Source organism: Xiphophorus hellerii, chromosome 19 (assembly GCF_003331165.1).
Source record: "Xiphophorus hellerii strain 12219 chromosome 19, Xiphophorus_hellerii-4.1, whole genome shotgun sequence".
In the NCBI taxonomy this organism is placed as follows: Eukaryota; Metazoa; Chordata; class Actinopteri; order Cyprinodontiformes; family Poeciliidae; genus Xiphophorus; species Xiphophorus hellerii.
In genome coordinates this window covers 10662437-10678874 of record NC_045690.1, presented here as the reverse complement: position 1 = coordinate 10678874, position 16438 = coordinate 10662437, and the positions used below count along the sequence as shown (strand labels likewise).

General features: G+C 35.1%; 2 protein-coding genes across 4 annotated transcripts in view; both read right to left on the bottom strand.

Moving 5' to 3' along the window:
* LOC116708777 (pleckstrin homology domain-containing family G member 3-like) overlaps positions 1–1944 on the bottom strand; it is a 41121-nt gene extending 39177 nt beyond the window's left edge. The window contains exon 1 of one of the 2 annotated variants that reach the window (XM_032546791.1): positions 1759–1944. In XM_032546791.1, coding sequence (XP_032402682.1) covers positions 1759–1775 — 17 coding nt within the window. In that variant the 5' untranslated portion in view covers positions 1776–1944. Of the gene's footprint in view, positions 1–1632 lie in introns of both variants that reach the window. The other variant, XM_032546792.1, reaches the window with a different exon arrangement.
* Positions 1945–5285: 3341 nt separating this feature from the next.
* spint1a (serine peptidase inhibitor, Kunitz type 1 a) lies at positions 5286–15368 on the bottom strand. 2 transcript variants are annotated; one of them, XM_032547521.1, is made up of 10 exons: positions 14631–15368; positions 12967–13127; positions 12684–12825; positions 9057–9224; positions 7902–7934; positions 7551–7682; positions 7369–7419; positions 7036–7206; positions 6762–6821; positions 5286–5728 (listed from the first exon to the last, which is right to left on the bottom strand). In XM_032547521.1, the coding sequence occupies exons 1-10, from the start codon at positions 15034–15036 to the stop codon at positions 5601–5603; spliced, it is 1452 nt and encodes a 483-aa protein (XP_032403412.1). In that variant the 5' UTR covers positions 15037–15368; the 3' UTR covers positions 5286–5600. The 2 variants fall into 2 exon arrangements, with proteins under 2 accessions (XP_032403412.1, XP_032403411.1); XM_032547520.1 differs by having other exon boundaries at positions 12967–13130; positions 14631–15367.
* Positions 15369–16438: the final 1070 nt, after the last annotated feature.

Here is a 16438-nt window from a genome sequence, read left to right as displayed (position 1 = left end):
TCATTTTGTGTAATTTTTTTGTTTATTCCTCTTTATCCATCCATTTTTAAACAACTTCCTCCTACAAAAAGGTTCTTACTTATTGTGTATGGTTGTTGCAAAATGTTTGAGCCATGGTAAAGTGTTTGCATTTAGTGTACACACTAAATAGACTTCAGAAAATACTGGCAAAAAAATAAAAACACAAATGATGGAAGCTGTTTATGACAAAAATTAAAGCCACCTGGAACGAAACAAACACTTTGAAATTTATAAAATCTTTCTAAAATTGATATTCCATCCTATTATTTACATATTTCAACTGATCAGCCCGAATCGTGTGCCTTTTGTGGTGTCATCAACCCAAAGGCACACAAAACAGAATTAGTAGCATTCTTCTGTCTTCTTTTTTATTCTCTAAAACCTTAACTTTCAGTGAAATCCTGCAATGCAACATCCAGCTGTTTCTGTTCTATTTTGTTGTTCGTGTGGTCGGATAAAACACACACCACTGAATAGTTTCTTTAAATTATGTGCAAAGTTTGCAGAGTATCCCTAGCTGCAGATAGTTAAAGAGGTCTGCTGCAACTGTCCCTCAGTACCAAACAAGTTCAGGACAAAGAAAGAGACTCTGTTGCAAGGTTTTAAAATTATAAGGTCTTCATAGAAGTAACCGCCCTCACATTCTGCAACTCTGGTTATTTTATCACAGCTAGAGTCTTCCAGCGTTGTGGAAGAAGTAGCCAAAGGCCAACTCTAAGATCCAAGACACACTTGTGCAGCTTCCTGTCTGGACCACCTATTCAATGCTCTGTTCAGGCAACATTTGTAAGAAGTGATGTTGAGACGTTATTGTGTGAGAGGTCAAATGGGGTCGGAGAAGCACAAGATGGAGCTTTTCAGCAGTAATTGATTGATTTTTGTCCCCATTCTTCTTCAGCTGCTGGTTGGGGAGAGCTTCTGACCTAAAAGTGAGCTTAATATTTGACTGTCTCAGTGGGGTGCTCATTCAAAATAACAATACGGTTTGCAAAGGGAAGAGTGTGTGCACCATGGGGGAGGAGTGGGATGCAGGAGAGCAGGAAATAGCACCGGGATTCAGATTTGTCTAACTTCTTTAATAAAGATGATAAAATACACCCTGCTGCATCTGTCCAAAGTCCATTCAAGTGAGAGTGTTTTCTCAGAAAGACAAACAAAACGTATCTGACTGAAACTCCAGGGCACTGCTTCTGTGCAGCTTGGAGGCTATAAAATTATATGAAGCAGAAAGTCTGACTTCAAGTAAAGCAGCCACAAAAGAGGCATTCATCATCATCATCATCATCATAATGGCGAATTCATTAATCTAAACGGAATCTACAATTGCAAACTAATTCAAATGCATGCAATCCGATCATTTGTAATACTGATTTTGTAATATTAAAAAAAAATCAGTATTGCTGACTTCCATCATGATGGAATGGCATGATTAAAACATGCTCACGCGAGATTAAACAAACGAGTAAAAAAGAGAGAATGAAATGGCATTGTTCAAATAACACCGTAGGTAAACAGCAGCTAAACCTAAACAAAATGCATAATTTCAGCTTGTTTAACAAACAATAACGTTAATTCAGATGAGACTGGGAAAAGTTTGTCAAGAGTACGTACCGAATACCCCAACTTCTTATCTTCCAGCGACTTAAAACTCCTTGTTAAAGTTTTGTCTCTCTGCTAGCTCACTACACGAAATAATCAACTGAGTTCAATAGTTTCTTCTTTTTACGTGATACATGCCTCTCAGAGACAAACATCCCAGAGCAGGTCCGAATATAAAACACACCAGCGCTGCATCTTTGAAGAACTGCGAAGGAACTGCCTTTGCTGCTGCTGCTGCTGCTTTCACTGCCTCCCGGAAATATTCAAACAGCGCTTTACGACAGCGAAAAACATGGCACTGAGTCAGAGTGACTTCAGCTGCAAAAGATAACGTTTGCTCTTCCGAGCACCTCCGCCGTCTAAATGTCCTAATTTTGCAATTAGCTGTTATTGTTATAGCTCGGTACATATTTTTGGTAATTCTCATCGGAAACCAGTAGGGAAAAAACAACAGGAGCCAAAAATAAAAAAAACAAACACAGCATTTTTATTAAAATCTGAAAGAATAATAAAACCTAAGACAATGTTTTTATTTGTACATTTAAAATAATAATCCATAATTACAGAGAAAGACAAATGAAAATCTATTGATGTTTAATTCTATCAATTCTATTCAAAAACTATTTACTGTTTGGGAACACATAATCTGTGTATGCAATCTGTTGCTTTTAGATAACATTATTAAAACCAGTTAGCATGATCACTTAAGGTCCAAAGCTCAAACCTGAAACCTAAACGCATTTAAATTGGGTTTAATGTCGTTATCAAATCCAAGTTCTGACACCCAAGCCAATGGAATACAGCACAAATGGCCATCAGAACTTATTCTTGGTGGCATAAAAAACTGAAACTGACTGTATAGTTTTATAGCTCGGGTGGAATTGGAATGTATATAATCAATATTGAATGTCTATACAATAGGAGTGAATTTCTGGATATCAATTGGATCAAACTTTTTTGTAAAGTGCTACACTTTGATTCACAACGAAGTTTGTTTTGCTGTTTCTACATGGTATCAGTATCATCATTTTGTTTTGTTTTTTTATAAGAGTTTGCACAATACATGCTGAACAATGAAAGTATTCCTAAAACACAATAAAACATGACTATGCAAATTATATTTATGGACCCCTCTTTTTTTAAATGAGGGTGCAAAAGGGAAACTGCAGTACTGAAGGTACCTTATTTAGATCCTTTGAATTATGCCTTTTGCTTGCAATGATTCAAGTAAAAAAAAAAAAGCCATGGCACTGAAAAAATATTACTGTTGAAGGTGTGTTCATTCGTAAGATTTTACACTGAAACACGTTGAAGTTGAACAGAGCTGTGTCGCCATCTCCTGGTGAGTCAGGTGAAGAAATGTTTGAACTGACATTTTTTTAATTTTGTTTAGCCTGCGTGCTGTTACAAAAGAAACAAATATAACTGTATGGATCACACTCTGCAATTAATTACTATAATAATTATTATGATCAGTATCAATAGTAGTGGCTGCAGTAGTAGTGTTATTATTGAATTTCCAATATATGTATTGAAATGTGTACAAAGTGAACTCATATTCATATCCCATAATTACCTATTACTGTGTTGGAATTTTTGTTATTCTTGTATAATAGCATGAATAGTCTCTAGCTCGTGCATATGTCAATGTTTCTATTTCTGTTCAATGTGTACTGTAATGTGCCTACCTTAAGTAAATAATAGTTTCAAACAACCCAACAACTACTTGAAAACGTTTTCCATTAAAAGCAACAGCTTATTATTCCATGGTATGGCTTATAGGAAGTGTAAAAGGGATAGCTCAAATTTTAAAACTGAGGTTCTGCAAAAGACCTGATATATCCTATGAGCAGCAGATAACTTGGTGTCTTCATTCAGTATAAATCCAGATAAGTTGGTTTCAGAAGTCCACAGTGAACTTATACTTCAACTCCAATCTCAAAAACGTCAGACCAGTTTATGTGAACTTTTTTTTGAACCCTTTCATGCATGAATTATGATCCTTTGTGTCAGATTTTTTTTTTCCATTTTTTAAAAAATTTTTCTTAAGGCATAAAAAAAGGTAGGAAAATTTTTTTGTAAAAATAATTTTTTTTTTATTTTTTATTTTTATGTGATCAATTGTAATTTTGTCCAAATACAGAGTTGTTATTTGAAAAATACATCAGTAGTACTGTTCCTTAGGGGTTATCTGATGTCACAATATTTTTTTTACTTGCAAGAGTCGTCTACAGTAGAAGGAGGGACCGGGTCGGTTCTCATGCTTTTTTGTCTGTCGGCCATATTGTATTTAACAAAAATAATTTCTTGCATTTGCAGCTGATGCCCAGTAGTTGATGGTATATTTTATGATGCATTAGTGTCCACTTCAGTGGTCTGTGTGCATTTATAACATAAAAATCCACAGGAAGCACAAGAAAATGGCTTTTAGATAGCTGTCCACTGTAGTGACCACTATGCATGAAAGGGTTAAATCAACCTTTAATCTGCTGGAAGATTTGAATAAGGGACTTTTTTAACAGAAGTAGGACAATAAAAAGAAAATAGAGGGAGAAAATGCTACACCATCAACGTACGTACTAAAAACTTACTATGAAAAAAAGCGGTTTCAGTCAGAGTAACTGCCTAACAAAAGCTACACTGGTGTAAATGACTCCTATATTTTTGTTTTACTGAAAGCTATACTATTGATCTGTAACCAATTTCTTTGAAATGAAAAAAGCTCAGTGAAAACGTTGGAAAAGAATACCAAAATGTATTGGAATTCTTAAGGGGATTTTACCTCAAACATTTTGTGAAGAGGTTCCAATTGTGGAAATAACCTGAGCAGTTACACAGGTTTTTTGGTCTTTAATAAATGTGAATGATCATCTTTTTGCAGATTCCTACATAAAATGGTTTTTCATAATATATTTTTTGCAAAATTTGGGTCCCCAAACATCAGTGATAATAGACTCTTGAGGTGTCAGTGGTCTTCTATCACCAACCTTAATTACCCAAGTCAGAACAGTGATTAGGTTGTGTTAAAAAAAAAGTCAATTTAATAAAGAAAATGATTTAAAGGTTCATAGGACAGGATTATTGTTCTATGAAAACTTAACTTAACCAGTTAAGTTTTTTAAATCGTTTTAGGAAGGCAGAAGTAACATTAAGTCCAGGCCTTAATGCATAGAAGACAAAAAGCAAAAATGGCAACTTTGTAAGATACATATTTCTAAAAATAATTTCAAAAATAATAAATTTGGTTTAAAACTTTTTTTATTTAAGACAGAGATCATGACAATAAGATCATGACAATAAGTAAAGTTAAAGAAGTCTATATCAAATTATATCTACAAATGTATCAGTTGTATCAATTAAAATATTTAATAGTAAAGTTAAACATAAATCTTATATATAAAAAAAAACTGAAACCTAAAAGAAAAATTGATAAAAGTACTTCTATGAAAATATTTTTTTAAACCCAAGATTATGTACAACAGTTTGCATGTGGGTGAAATTCAATGGAATGTAACAACAATGTGTAAAATAAGGTTAAAGTAAGAAAACTGCAGAAAACAAAACACGTTCATGTCAAAAGTGTACATATAAACGAGATCCCCTGGGTTTGGTTGAAAGACAGGAGTTTTGCTTTCAACTGTACAATAAACAGCAAAAGTTGTTTAATTAGAACTGATATAAAATGAAAGAGGGAAAACATCAAATATTGTATTCTAATGGGAGGGTTTCTTCTGATGCTCTGCCATGTTCTAATCAATCACATAACCTCATCTTACAGATTCCTGTGCCAATTTATTCCAGTAGCATGCAGCACTTAAAGCAACACTTCACATTTCACCAAAGACTTTCTGCTTTTTGTATGCATCCTCTTCAAAACATATTCACATACAGACTTAATTAGAAGAAAAAACAAGTCTTCCTGCACTTCCAAACACAGAGTCTTTGTTTGTGATAAAGCATTAGATGACAGTAAGATGGTTTCACAGAGGTTTGCTGTTAGTAGACACCAGGGTGTGGCTGGGCTGTCTGTTCTTTAGCCAGCAGTACCCCAGGATGGCAAGGACAATGACGATGGCTATACCCAGGACAATGGCAATGGCAACAACACCTGTCCAATAATGACAAACATTTTGGTTAAAACAGATCAACATATGGATATTCAATGCAACTTGAACTGCAAAATTGAGCTGAATAAACTTTGAAGTTTGACAGAAAAACTGAAACCCATTTTCATAGTTAAGACACAGAAAAGACAAATTACAGGTTAAAAAAAAAGAATCATTTTAAACTGGCTTCTTTGTCTCACTTGGAGCTTACTCCATTAGAGCACTTTTGGGATGTGGTGGAAAAAAATTCTCACCGTGGACTAATTTGTAGCAACTGTTTGATGAGGTCATGTCAGTACAGACCAAAATTGGCCAGCAAGTTATACTTAATAAAGTGGATTGTGAGTGTACCTTAGGATTTCTTTTACAATTTTTGTTTATGCCTGAAGATGTGTTTGTTTTTTTCCTGGATTAAGCTACTGAAGGAGCTACTACTGTAATATCTTCCATACTCTTTCCCACAAACTGTAGGAAAGACTAAGTGATACTGTTTGTGTTTTCCCTCCAGTCAGTTGAAGCTGATGCTTCTCACTGGTAAACCTAGTTCTGGTGGAGGTTTGCTCCAGTTCTACAAGGGTTTTAACTCCACTTTTGCCACATTATGTGGCAACATTTGCTAATTTTGAGACAAGACTGATTAAATATCTGACTGCAGTGTATAATAATTAAGAAATAAACAAGACTGAACGTAATCAGGTCTGAATGAGTCTAATACCTGGACTGTGCTGGAATAAACCAGACTATTCTGAAATCATTTCAAACCAAATGGGATTTTACATATATGGATATGACTGACCTTGTTAAATCCGAAACTATACAGACAAACTGAACTAAAGTCATTGCAAGTCATTTGTGTTATTTTACTTGTTTTACTCAAAATATGTCAAAAACTGCTAAGCTTCCTGCATTTAATCTCTACTGAAGACTTTGTGGTTCAACCCATTAATTATACTTTATGCAAATCATTCCAGTAATATGTCCTCTATACGTTAACCTAGTTTAATACTATCAAGGGGGAAAAAAGAGGTTGATTACTTGTATTGGAGTCAGTCTCTTGTTTCTCAGCTTTGGTCTGTTTGTCAAATATATCGCTTTCTGTAATAAAAGAAAACACATATGCATGACACATTCTAAAAATAGACAAAGCAATGTCAAAACTTGAATATATTCCATATTGGTTGATTAATAAGAGCACATGATAACAAATCAAAGGTCTAAAGAGGCAGAAATAACATAGTTTTGCATCTACAGTGATTCTTTGAGTCATGTATAAATGGCGTGCCAATCCAACTTCAAATAACAAACTCACCTGTCACACCATGACATTCTCGGATACATTGTTCCTTAGATTCAAATCTGTTATCGTTTCCTTCACAGCCTCCGTAATTGAAGCGGGTGCAACTCTGCGTCCGGGGATCATAGTACCACTTTGTAAAGCTATCCCTGCAAGTTCCTGTTTCTGGCTCATCCGTACAGTACGCTGTAATAAAAATAAAAATAAATTACAAAAATGATAAAGTCTATAATTTCAAAACAGAGGACTAAAGCATGTATCTGTGATATATGAAGAGTATATTCAGGAAGAAGGAAGGGAAGTGAATTAGAAGGCAGAAATCAACAGGGAATGGAAAATTCAAACCACCTCTCTTTCCAGCCAAGTTAAGGTCCAACAGAGTACGAAAGTTGCTTTGAACTGATAAACAGACAGGACATAATTAATGTTAACAATAATTCTAATATGGCATCTAAAACATGTTGTAATCAAAGCATTTAATTAAATTAGTCAAATGAGAACTAGGTCTGGTTTGCATGGCAAGCTCTTACAGTCATTGCAGTTCTTCTCGTCTGATTCATCCGTGCATTGTGCAGTGTCATCGCACTTCAGTCCTCTATCCAAACAGCAACCATTATCACACTTGAATTGATCAGTGGTACATGGAGCTCCACACTTTTCTTCTGTGGCACAAACACATAGATAATATTCAGCTGGGCCATCTTATAATTCTACAAATAGCAGCATGCACTGTTACAAGTGAAAGCAAAAAACTAATAAACTTAAAGACATTCGTTGACCACGCAGACAATAAAAACTTTCTATGAATATTAAAATGTCTAATTGTGAATTTACATTTCTTCTTATCAAAATACCTGCTAAAATAAAGTGCTAGTTTTTACCTGCAACATGCAGACTTCGCCCAGATGGACCACCTTTATCAAAAACAAAGAAAAATTATTGCTTGCTGCAAACAATTGCAGCAAATATTGAGAGAGTCATTCTTGCTCAGGTATTTAGAGAAATATAGGGTATGCAATGTCTGTCTGCATGAAATAAGAGGTTGTTTTGGTTAGTCTAAAAAGTTAATCAAAATACACTTTAAGAGACCTTAAAGCTGGAGTATATAACTTGTATTAAAAATATATTATTTTACATATTTGTTGAAACAGGCCGCTGATGACAGCAGTTAATGGTTTTCCTCTAATGACATGCTGTTTTTCCAAAATTAGCACATTTAGCTGTGAGTACATTTTGTTGATTGACAATGCTAAGACCTTCTATGATTGGCTATGATTGGTTGTTTTTGGCCGAGATGACTTCTGAGCAGTGAATTTCTTCAGACAGCAATAATAGCTCATGGAGGAGGTGGTGGAAATCGAACTTTTCACAGCTTATCTGTCTCCTAACATACTGTCATATGGTGACAGTTTCAACAAATATTTTTAAAAAAACATTTATTTGTAAAAGTTATATACTGAACCTTTAAAGAACAACAGTCCTTACAATTGAAAGTTCAGATCTGGTGAGTTCAAGTCTCTAAAATATTATAACATAAAAGATTATAATAATTTAGTAACTCATGAAGGCTATTAGTTACCATAGTAAAAACTATTAAGAAAAATAATAATAAAACTATGTATCATAACATTCCATAATATTTTAGACAGTTCAATCAACTTCTGACATCCAATTTCATATTCAACAAAGATGAACTGTTTCTTGAATCAGCCTTCAATCAGGAAGTGGGTTGCCCAAATGAAGTTGCAAATCTGCTTCATTTGAGCAAAAAGATTACTTCAAGCATTACTTAATATTTACTTGTAACTGGTTACCCTTTTTAACTCACAAAGCTCTCACAACACCTTGGACCTGTTTAATATAGTTTATTTCTATATTTATGGTCATGCATGCAACCGACAAGGAAAAACCTACAGTATTTGCAATTAAGAAAACTATTACTTAGTTATTACATTACCAAGTAATCAGCTTTTTAATAGGGAAAAAGCTGATTTAAAAAAAAAAAAGTCAGTTAAAAAAAACCCCCAAAAAACTACCTGTGCCATGACAGGCTTTCCGGCATTCCTCCTCCTTAATGTAGTTGTTCTTATTCTCCAGGCAACCCCCAAAGATGAACTCCTCACACTGCTCTGAGGCAGCGTTGTAATGCCAGCGTTTGAATGAACCACGGCACGGACCAACTTTCTTTGGAACCATGCAGTGGTCTGAAAGGACAACATATAAAGACTTAGGATCAAAACTAAAACACACACATGTTGTTGACAAACTGCATGAAACCTCTAATCATCTAAGTTTACTCACAAAATCAAGAACTTTGTAAACAGGTACATGTCAACTAGATTATTATAAAAAAAAAGGAAAAGATTTTTTTGTAATTTATATCATAAAGTGAAACCTCTGAATAAGGTTAATATTCAGTAACATATTTCTGTAAATTATGTACTAAGAACCCAAAATTCTGTCTTTAAGAAAATGTTAAAATTATTTTTAATATAGAATTTATGCAATGGACAATTTAATAAGTTATATAATCATGGAGAGAACTATTGTCTTGAGAGTTGTCCAGCAGACAGATACACCCTCCAAAAGGAGGCTAAGTCACAATGTTAAAGAAGATGGCCCAGCATTCCAATGGAAAGTAGTGTGGAAGGAAAAGACATCGTAAAAAGTGTGCATAAGTAACAGGAATAAGTGCTATTTCAAAGGTTTCGAGGAAATTCACAAGGTATACGCTGTCATTTTCCTTTCCAGCACAACCAGAAAATGAGGATCTCAACCTGATTTTGACATAAGTGAAATATTGAATGGATGAAAGCCATTACTGTCAGTGAACTGAAGCAGCTCAGTAAAAACCAGGATGCAACTCCAAATAGTGATAAAAAGATTAAAATAATAATAAAATAAACATACAAATTTTCAAGAGAACAAATAGCTGCTGCACTTACACATGCTGCCATCATGTACACACACATTTACAGAAACTTGAGATTATGTATATATTAGTGCTGTCAGCCAATTATAAAATGCAATCAGATTAATCACACTCTAGCTCTGTGATTAATCACAATGCCTAATATTGCAAAATTGAAAAATAAATATAAAACACAGTCATGGTTCTTGCAGGAATGGTGCCCTGAGAAAGCCCCTCTCTGTTGAACTCCCAACTACCTAAAATGCCTAAAATGCATTGTTTTATTTGTAGCAGAAAGTTTTTAGTTCTCTGGTGCCCCAAACCTTTCAGATGTCGTTCTGAGTGAATGCCTAATAACCCATATCAAAAATGCCACTTTATGCATGTTTTCAAAAAACGTTTAAGAAAATGTTTTATTGTCTCAACCCTGTCTGAAGATTCTAAGTTTTTCCAAGCTTTTATATTCAGAAAGGTTTATAGGAAGTCTTTTAGTTTTAAATGTTAATTTGGAATATCCCTCTCCATTCATTTTCTATGGAACGTGGGCAATCAGGTGACTGTGTGTGTTTTCTGTGTGTATCAATCAAATCGGCAGAATAATTGCACTTTTAGAGGCAATTCTGATTTGTAAAGATTTGCCTGAGTTTAGTTTTTTGTCCCCTAATGTCACATTGTCAGGGAAAAGAAAATTAAAAAGGCATGAGGTTAGGCCAATGTGATTAACCCATAATATTTTTCTAGAACAAGGCACCAGACATAGGGCTCATTTCCTTCAAAGTTTCTACCAAGTTCCCATTTTAATATTATGTAACTGCTAGACATGCACTAAAGTTAAAAAAAATCATGAAGTGGTGTGTTCTGAAAACAAAAGAATGTTGAGAAAAGCAGATTTGGGTAATCTCATTGTAGTTAATGATACACTCTGCATCAGCATTCATTTAAAGAGCAGCTTTTGTAACACATTGCAGAGAAATGTCACCACAAAAATTAATTTAAACAAGATTTTCCACTAAGCGACTGAAAAACTATTAATAAGGAACTGAGCTTCAGTGTGGGTGGGACATTTCTAGTACTTATAAAGTCAATAGAATTTTGAGAGTTAAGACTCCTGTTCACTTTTATTCAATTCACACTGCAACAATGATAAAAGTCTTGTTGTGCAACAACCTGAAACCAGACAGGCAAGTTTTGTTGAGTTGGGGGTGGAGAGATGGTATCAGGGGAGCAGTAAAAAAAACAAAACAAAATAAACACTGACTGTAATACTGCGTTCTATTTTCTCAACAGAACCCATTTCAAAGGAAGTAATCTGGATTATTCAGTTATTCCATGCTAATGGCGGCGTCCTACCTACCATCAGCTGATCCATTTTGTTTCCTGTACAATGTTAGTTTACTGTGTAATTATATAACCAGTCAGGTTCTTATCTCTGCTTCCTTATTGTGTGTGAGCATGTCTCAACTCGTTTGGTTCCAACTAACATAGGATCCTCCAGCCCACAGAAGCATGCAAAGAACAACCAGAAAAACTGAAAAATCAAGCTGATGGGAAATGATCCTTCCATCTTGGCACAAACAATAAAAGTTATGGCTAAAAAACATGAAAAATCCAAGAAGAAAAATTTGAGAAATCAGAGTTGTTTAGATGTGCCACAGAGATTTCAATGGAAAAAGCGAGGTAAGACAGGAGGAATGCCTGAACAGACACCAACACCAACCGAAACTCTGGGTGTTAGTTCCTTAAACATACTCTAAATTGTGTCCTGCTCTCAAGACTTCAGTGACGTCTTATTAGTTACTACATTTCCTAAGCACTTGGATAGTGATGCATTTATCACTGTTCTGAAAGCAAACTATTTCATAATTTCCTCTTTTTTTTCAAGCACGTGCGTGCCATAGAACTCTTTCTCTGGATTGGCCTATTTAATGTGTTTTTCTGCATATTTACGGTAAATGGCTTGTACTTGTATCACAGTTAATTTAGTTCAGAAGACCTCTCAGTCATTCACGCACACTTTCACACACTGATGACACTTCTTTTCAACAGAAAAAGCTTCATTTACAAAAGATTGAAGCACAATTTAAGAATTAAACATTTTTCCAATATCTTAATTGAATATGGCTTGTCTTTAAGGATATAGTGAGTTAAATGAGCTATATGTGAAGGCTTGGGTAGGCAGAAGGGAACCACATGACATTAAATGTGGATATGAAACATCCACATGGCATGTCTGAAATACCTGAGGTCAGGACAAACACCCCTCGGCAATCACACACAAAACAATCTTAAATACAAAGTTACAAAATGGTGAGAGGGAAAACTGGCAAGAACACGTCTGAATTTACCAATAAATAATAACATGAAACAATAACGTGTAACGAGGATATCATACCTTTTCTTTCTATTCCTGTCTTTCAATTTATAGTCTCATTTGTATCCACAATATACATTTTTTATTCATTACTACTTCCAAATCATAATGACTTACCTAAAACACTGTGTATCAATTTGTTTTCTTTGCCATTCATACAGTAAAGATAAATAAAAATATTTAAATGTCACCCATAATTTAAATGGATAGTATTTTCTAAAAATGTATGTTTTGTTATATTAAACAGTTCCATCTCGTACCTGGGTACAAATCAAGCAAACTACAGAGTTACAAAATTGTCAAAGGAGAAAAAAAAACAACCAAAAAATAAATAAATAAAACAGTGATCCGTTTTATTGATTTGGAAGAGGAGACACTCACGCTCTGACTCGTCAGGGGTCAGGACCAGGACGTTGATCGTAGTGCTGTCTGACTGACCAGCATGGTCCGTGACTGTCAGGCTAAACTTGTACTTTCCAGAAGTTAGATTGGATACAGTGATCTCATCAGGAAAATTTGACTTCTGCAAAAATAAGGAGGACAATACTCAGTTACTCAATTACGGTCTCAGCAGTGTTGTTAAAATAAGGTGCAGGGGACATTCTGCAAAATTGCTAATTAAGTATGGCAATAACAGGTCGGGAATTAAAGTTGCTTTTCTTACCTCAATGATCGCATATGGGTAAATGGTAACCATGGTCCATTTGAAGGTCAAAGTCTGCGGATCTTCATCTCTGCTCTGGAAGCCGCTCAGTCTCACAGACTCTTTTGGCTGGACCACTATGTCATAACCAGCAATGGCCACTGGCGGAGAGTCCTTTTTTTCTTCTTGGATATGAAATACATAATTAAAGATGATAAGGATGACACATAACCTCAGTTGGATCACCAGGAAACAATTATTAATAAGCAGAGGAAAAAAAAAGAGCATGACATTCTCAGCAACTTCTCACTTCCAGACGTGTGTGAACATGAAAAACTTAGACATTCTGATCTAAATTTGTCGTCCTCATAACAAATAGTGATGGTAGAGAAAGGAGCTATTCCAGTTTGGAGAGTAGACATTTTTTGGATTTTCTTCAGACTTATTTTGACTTGGACAAAAACAATAGTTCTTCAAGTCTTTTGAAAGCAATATTTCCAATATTTCCTATCCTGATTTTCCTCCAAATTTATACTTTAGTGGAACAATGTAGAATTCGGATGAGTGAAAGAAAAATGCATTTTTATCCATTGTAATCTCACAATGGATAAAAAAAGCATTTTTTTCTTTTCCCAATGAAAAAATGTATTTCATTGAGACTAATGAAATACAATACACACAGAAAACATGCAACCTATATCACTGCACATGCATAAATACAAGGAAAGCTTGTTCAGGGCACATCTGACAGATATGTTATGCAAATTTGGGCAGTAACATCACAGGATGAAGCATCGACCCTTATAAGCAACTTTAGCAGACCAGGATGTCAGACTGAAAAAAATAGGACAACCAAAAATGATAACAAAACTTTTACTCTTCTTTTTAAAACAACAATCTTAATTTAAATATCTATCATACAATAACAAACTCAAAAAAGTAAAAGAAAACATTATGTGTCCACTTTTTGCTTGTAAAATGCATGCTTCACCCTGTGACATCTGGATAATTAGATTTTCAACACTCACAAAAAAAAGTATTATTATTTTCGTTTCTTTTTAAAAAATGTATTTTCATTTGGAATCAAAACAAAATCGACCCATTCTGAAAGGATTTTGTTTTCAAATTAAAAACTCCTAATCCTGGCTGGATGGAAGAATCATTTTGAGGAGTCAAAATGGATGAGAAGATATTTAAATTAGATTTTTATATTCAACATAATAATAAAAGACAACTGAAACGCACAAACATTCTGAATATTCAGAGACCCTCCACACCTCCTCTTGCCTTGTGTGATGTACTTCGCCCCCTGACGTCACTCATGTTCACAATGCAGTAAATTTGCTATTTCTGTTCAATTAAAAATAACTCAATAATTAAATTTGATTTTGCCACAGCTCAGGGCAGGGTGTCACACCTACTCTCCTACTTATTCCTGTTTAGAACATCACGTCCACAAGATGGTTGCTTAATTAGCTGCCTAGATATGAACACGAAAACCATCTGATAACTTCTTCAGCTTTCTTTGCAGGTTATGTTTTAAAATTACAGTTATACATGAAAATGAAACTATGTTTTTACTCATCTAAAATCTAACAATTGGTTTATTATTGCAAAAGGCAGTCATCAAAGCATTTCCCAGTTCTACAGTATTTCGGTTGTATTTGACGGAGGTTTACACTCACCTGTGGGAGCATCGTGTTTTATGTAGTAGTCCTTAGAGAGAGACTTCAGGATGTAACTGAAATATCCTGACTTCTTGACAAAGCGGCAGGCGTATTTCTTGTTGTATAAGCAGTCAAACAAATAGCAGGAGTTAATGGTGCCCTCGCCTTGGTTCTCCATCAGAGCGACGTTGCACCTCGGGTCCTTACAGCAGGACGCTACGCAGTCCATGTAACTCCCCACTTTCGGCGAGGAGAGAAACGTGGCCCCTTCATTCACCGATTCATTGGCATTGACCATAAAGTTGTCTTTACCTGTATCGAATTTGGACAGGCAGGTGTCGGCAGTGCTCTGGCCAGCGGTGAGGTGTAAAAAGCCAACTAGAAACAAGAGCGCTGCGAAGTGGCATCCAAAAAGTAAATTCATTCTAATCGTCTCCTCGAGATTCCCACTCAGTTAAAAGCAGAAGTTGTGTGAAAGAAATCTGAAGTCAAATTGAGAAGAAAAAAAAAAAGTGTCCGTCTTATTTAAAAAGGAGGGTTCTTTCCGCACAAGGAGTGAAACACAAGCTTTCCGTCCTCCAAAGGAAGTCCTCACGAAAGTAACTAAAGAATTACTTCCTGGTAGTCAAATACAGGTACCCTTAGCGCCTCCACAGAATTAAAAAAAAAGGAAACGAAACAAACACTCATGAAACTCTGATGTCGACACAAACCCGAGCATTGACAACATTTCTCAGATGACTCACCTGAGAAACAACAGGAAGTGAAATTCCACTCCCGATGCCACTCCCTTCTGACTGAAGCTACGACAACGAGAAGGTGAGCGTGTAAGGAAAACAGCGGCTGACCAACAGTTTCACCCCCACTATTTGGTAAACAAGGCAGTCAGGGGAAAAATAGAACCAGTGAAATATTGATACAAAAGTTATTAAAGTTGGGTAAACGAATTGTAACTAGTGAAATTATCAGCACCACAGCTGTCACTGCTACGACTTGAGCTTGTTGTCGCTGCAAATTATTTAAGGTTCCCTGACACTTAAAAACTTTTTTTTTATTATTTTAAATATGACTTTTAACATATCGCCATTTCTACGTTTTTTTTTTGTTTTGTTTTTTTGTTTAGTCTTTTTCTTATGTTGTGTTGTCTGACAAAAACTCCACTGTGGCACATCATGCAATTTAGTTCAGAGTCCAGACCCAAATTACATCTGGACTATTTATTAACTCTGACTAATCCTTTTGTATCTTGGCCCAGTTATGATTACCAAGGTTGTTTCTATTTGCTAAACCCCAGCAATGGTAGATTATTTTTAGTACTTTATTCAAATTCATACTGAAATTACTTCATTTCCAAACAATGTGGAAGTGCCCAGATGAATATGTCATGGCTCTGTAAGCCTCTGTTGAGTTAAATCACAATTGAGTTGAATGGAGCCACACCTGTTTATGTATTTAAGATAACATCTTAAACCCTGCTTTCTTGTGTGACATCATGAAAAAATGAAAACAAATCAGCCTAGGAACTGTAAACCTCACCAAATCTGGTTCGTCCTTTGGTATAATTTCAAAATGTCCAACAGTATTAATTAATCAATTCATTAATCAGTTTCAACAATTATATGTAAGTGTAAACATCACTGCTCCTGCCATTGCTCAGGAAGGACATAGGTTCTTTGTCCCAGAGACGAACAATGAATAAAGTCCTGGACTGAAAGGCCATTCAGAAAGAAAGAAGCTGTTACTCCATAAGCAACACAAAAAGCCATACTACAGTTTGTAAATACACTCTGAGATGAAGACCTTAATTTTTGGAGACATGCTCAGTG

Bases quoted from the DNA above. Each gene is read 5' to 3' on its own strand.
- spint1a (XM_032547520.1), bottom strand. From the start codon at position 15,036: ATGAATTTACTTTTTGGATGCCACTTCGCAGCGCTCTTGTTTCTAGTT. The intron at 7,420-7,550 runs GTAAGAGCTTGC...TCTGTTTATCAG, and splicing joins CGAGAAGAACTGCAATGACT to TTCAAAGCAACTTTCGTACT. The intron at 6,822-7,035 runs GTGAGTTTGTTA...CTTTTATTACAG, and splicing joins AGAATGTCATGGTGTGACAG to AAAGCGATATATTTGACAAA.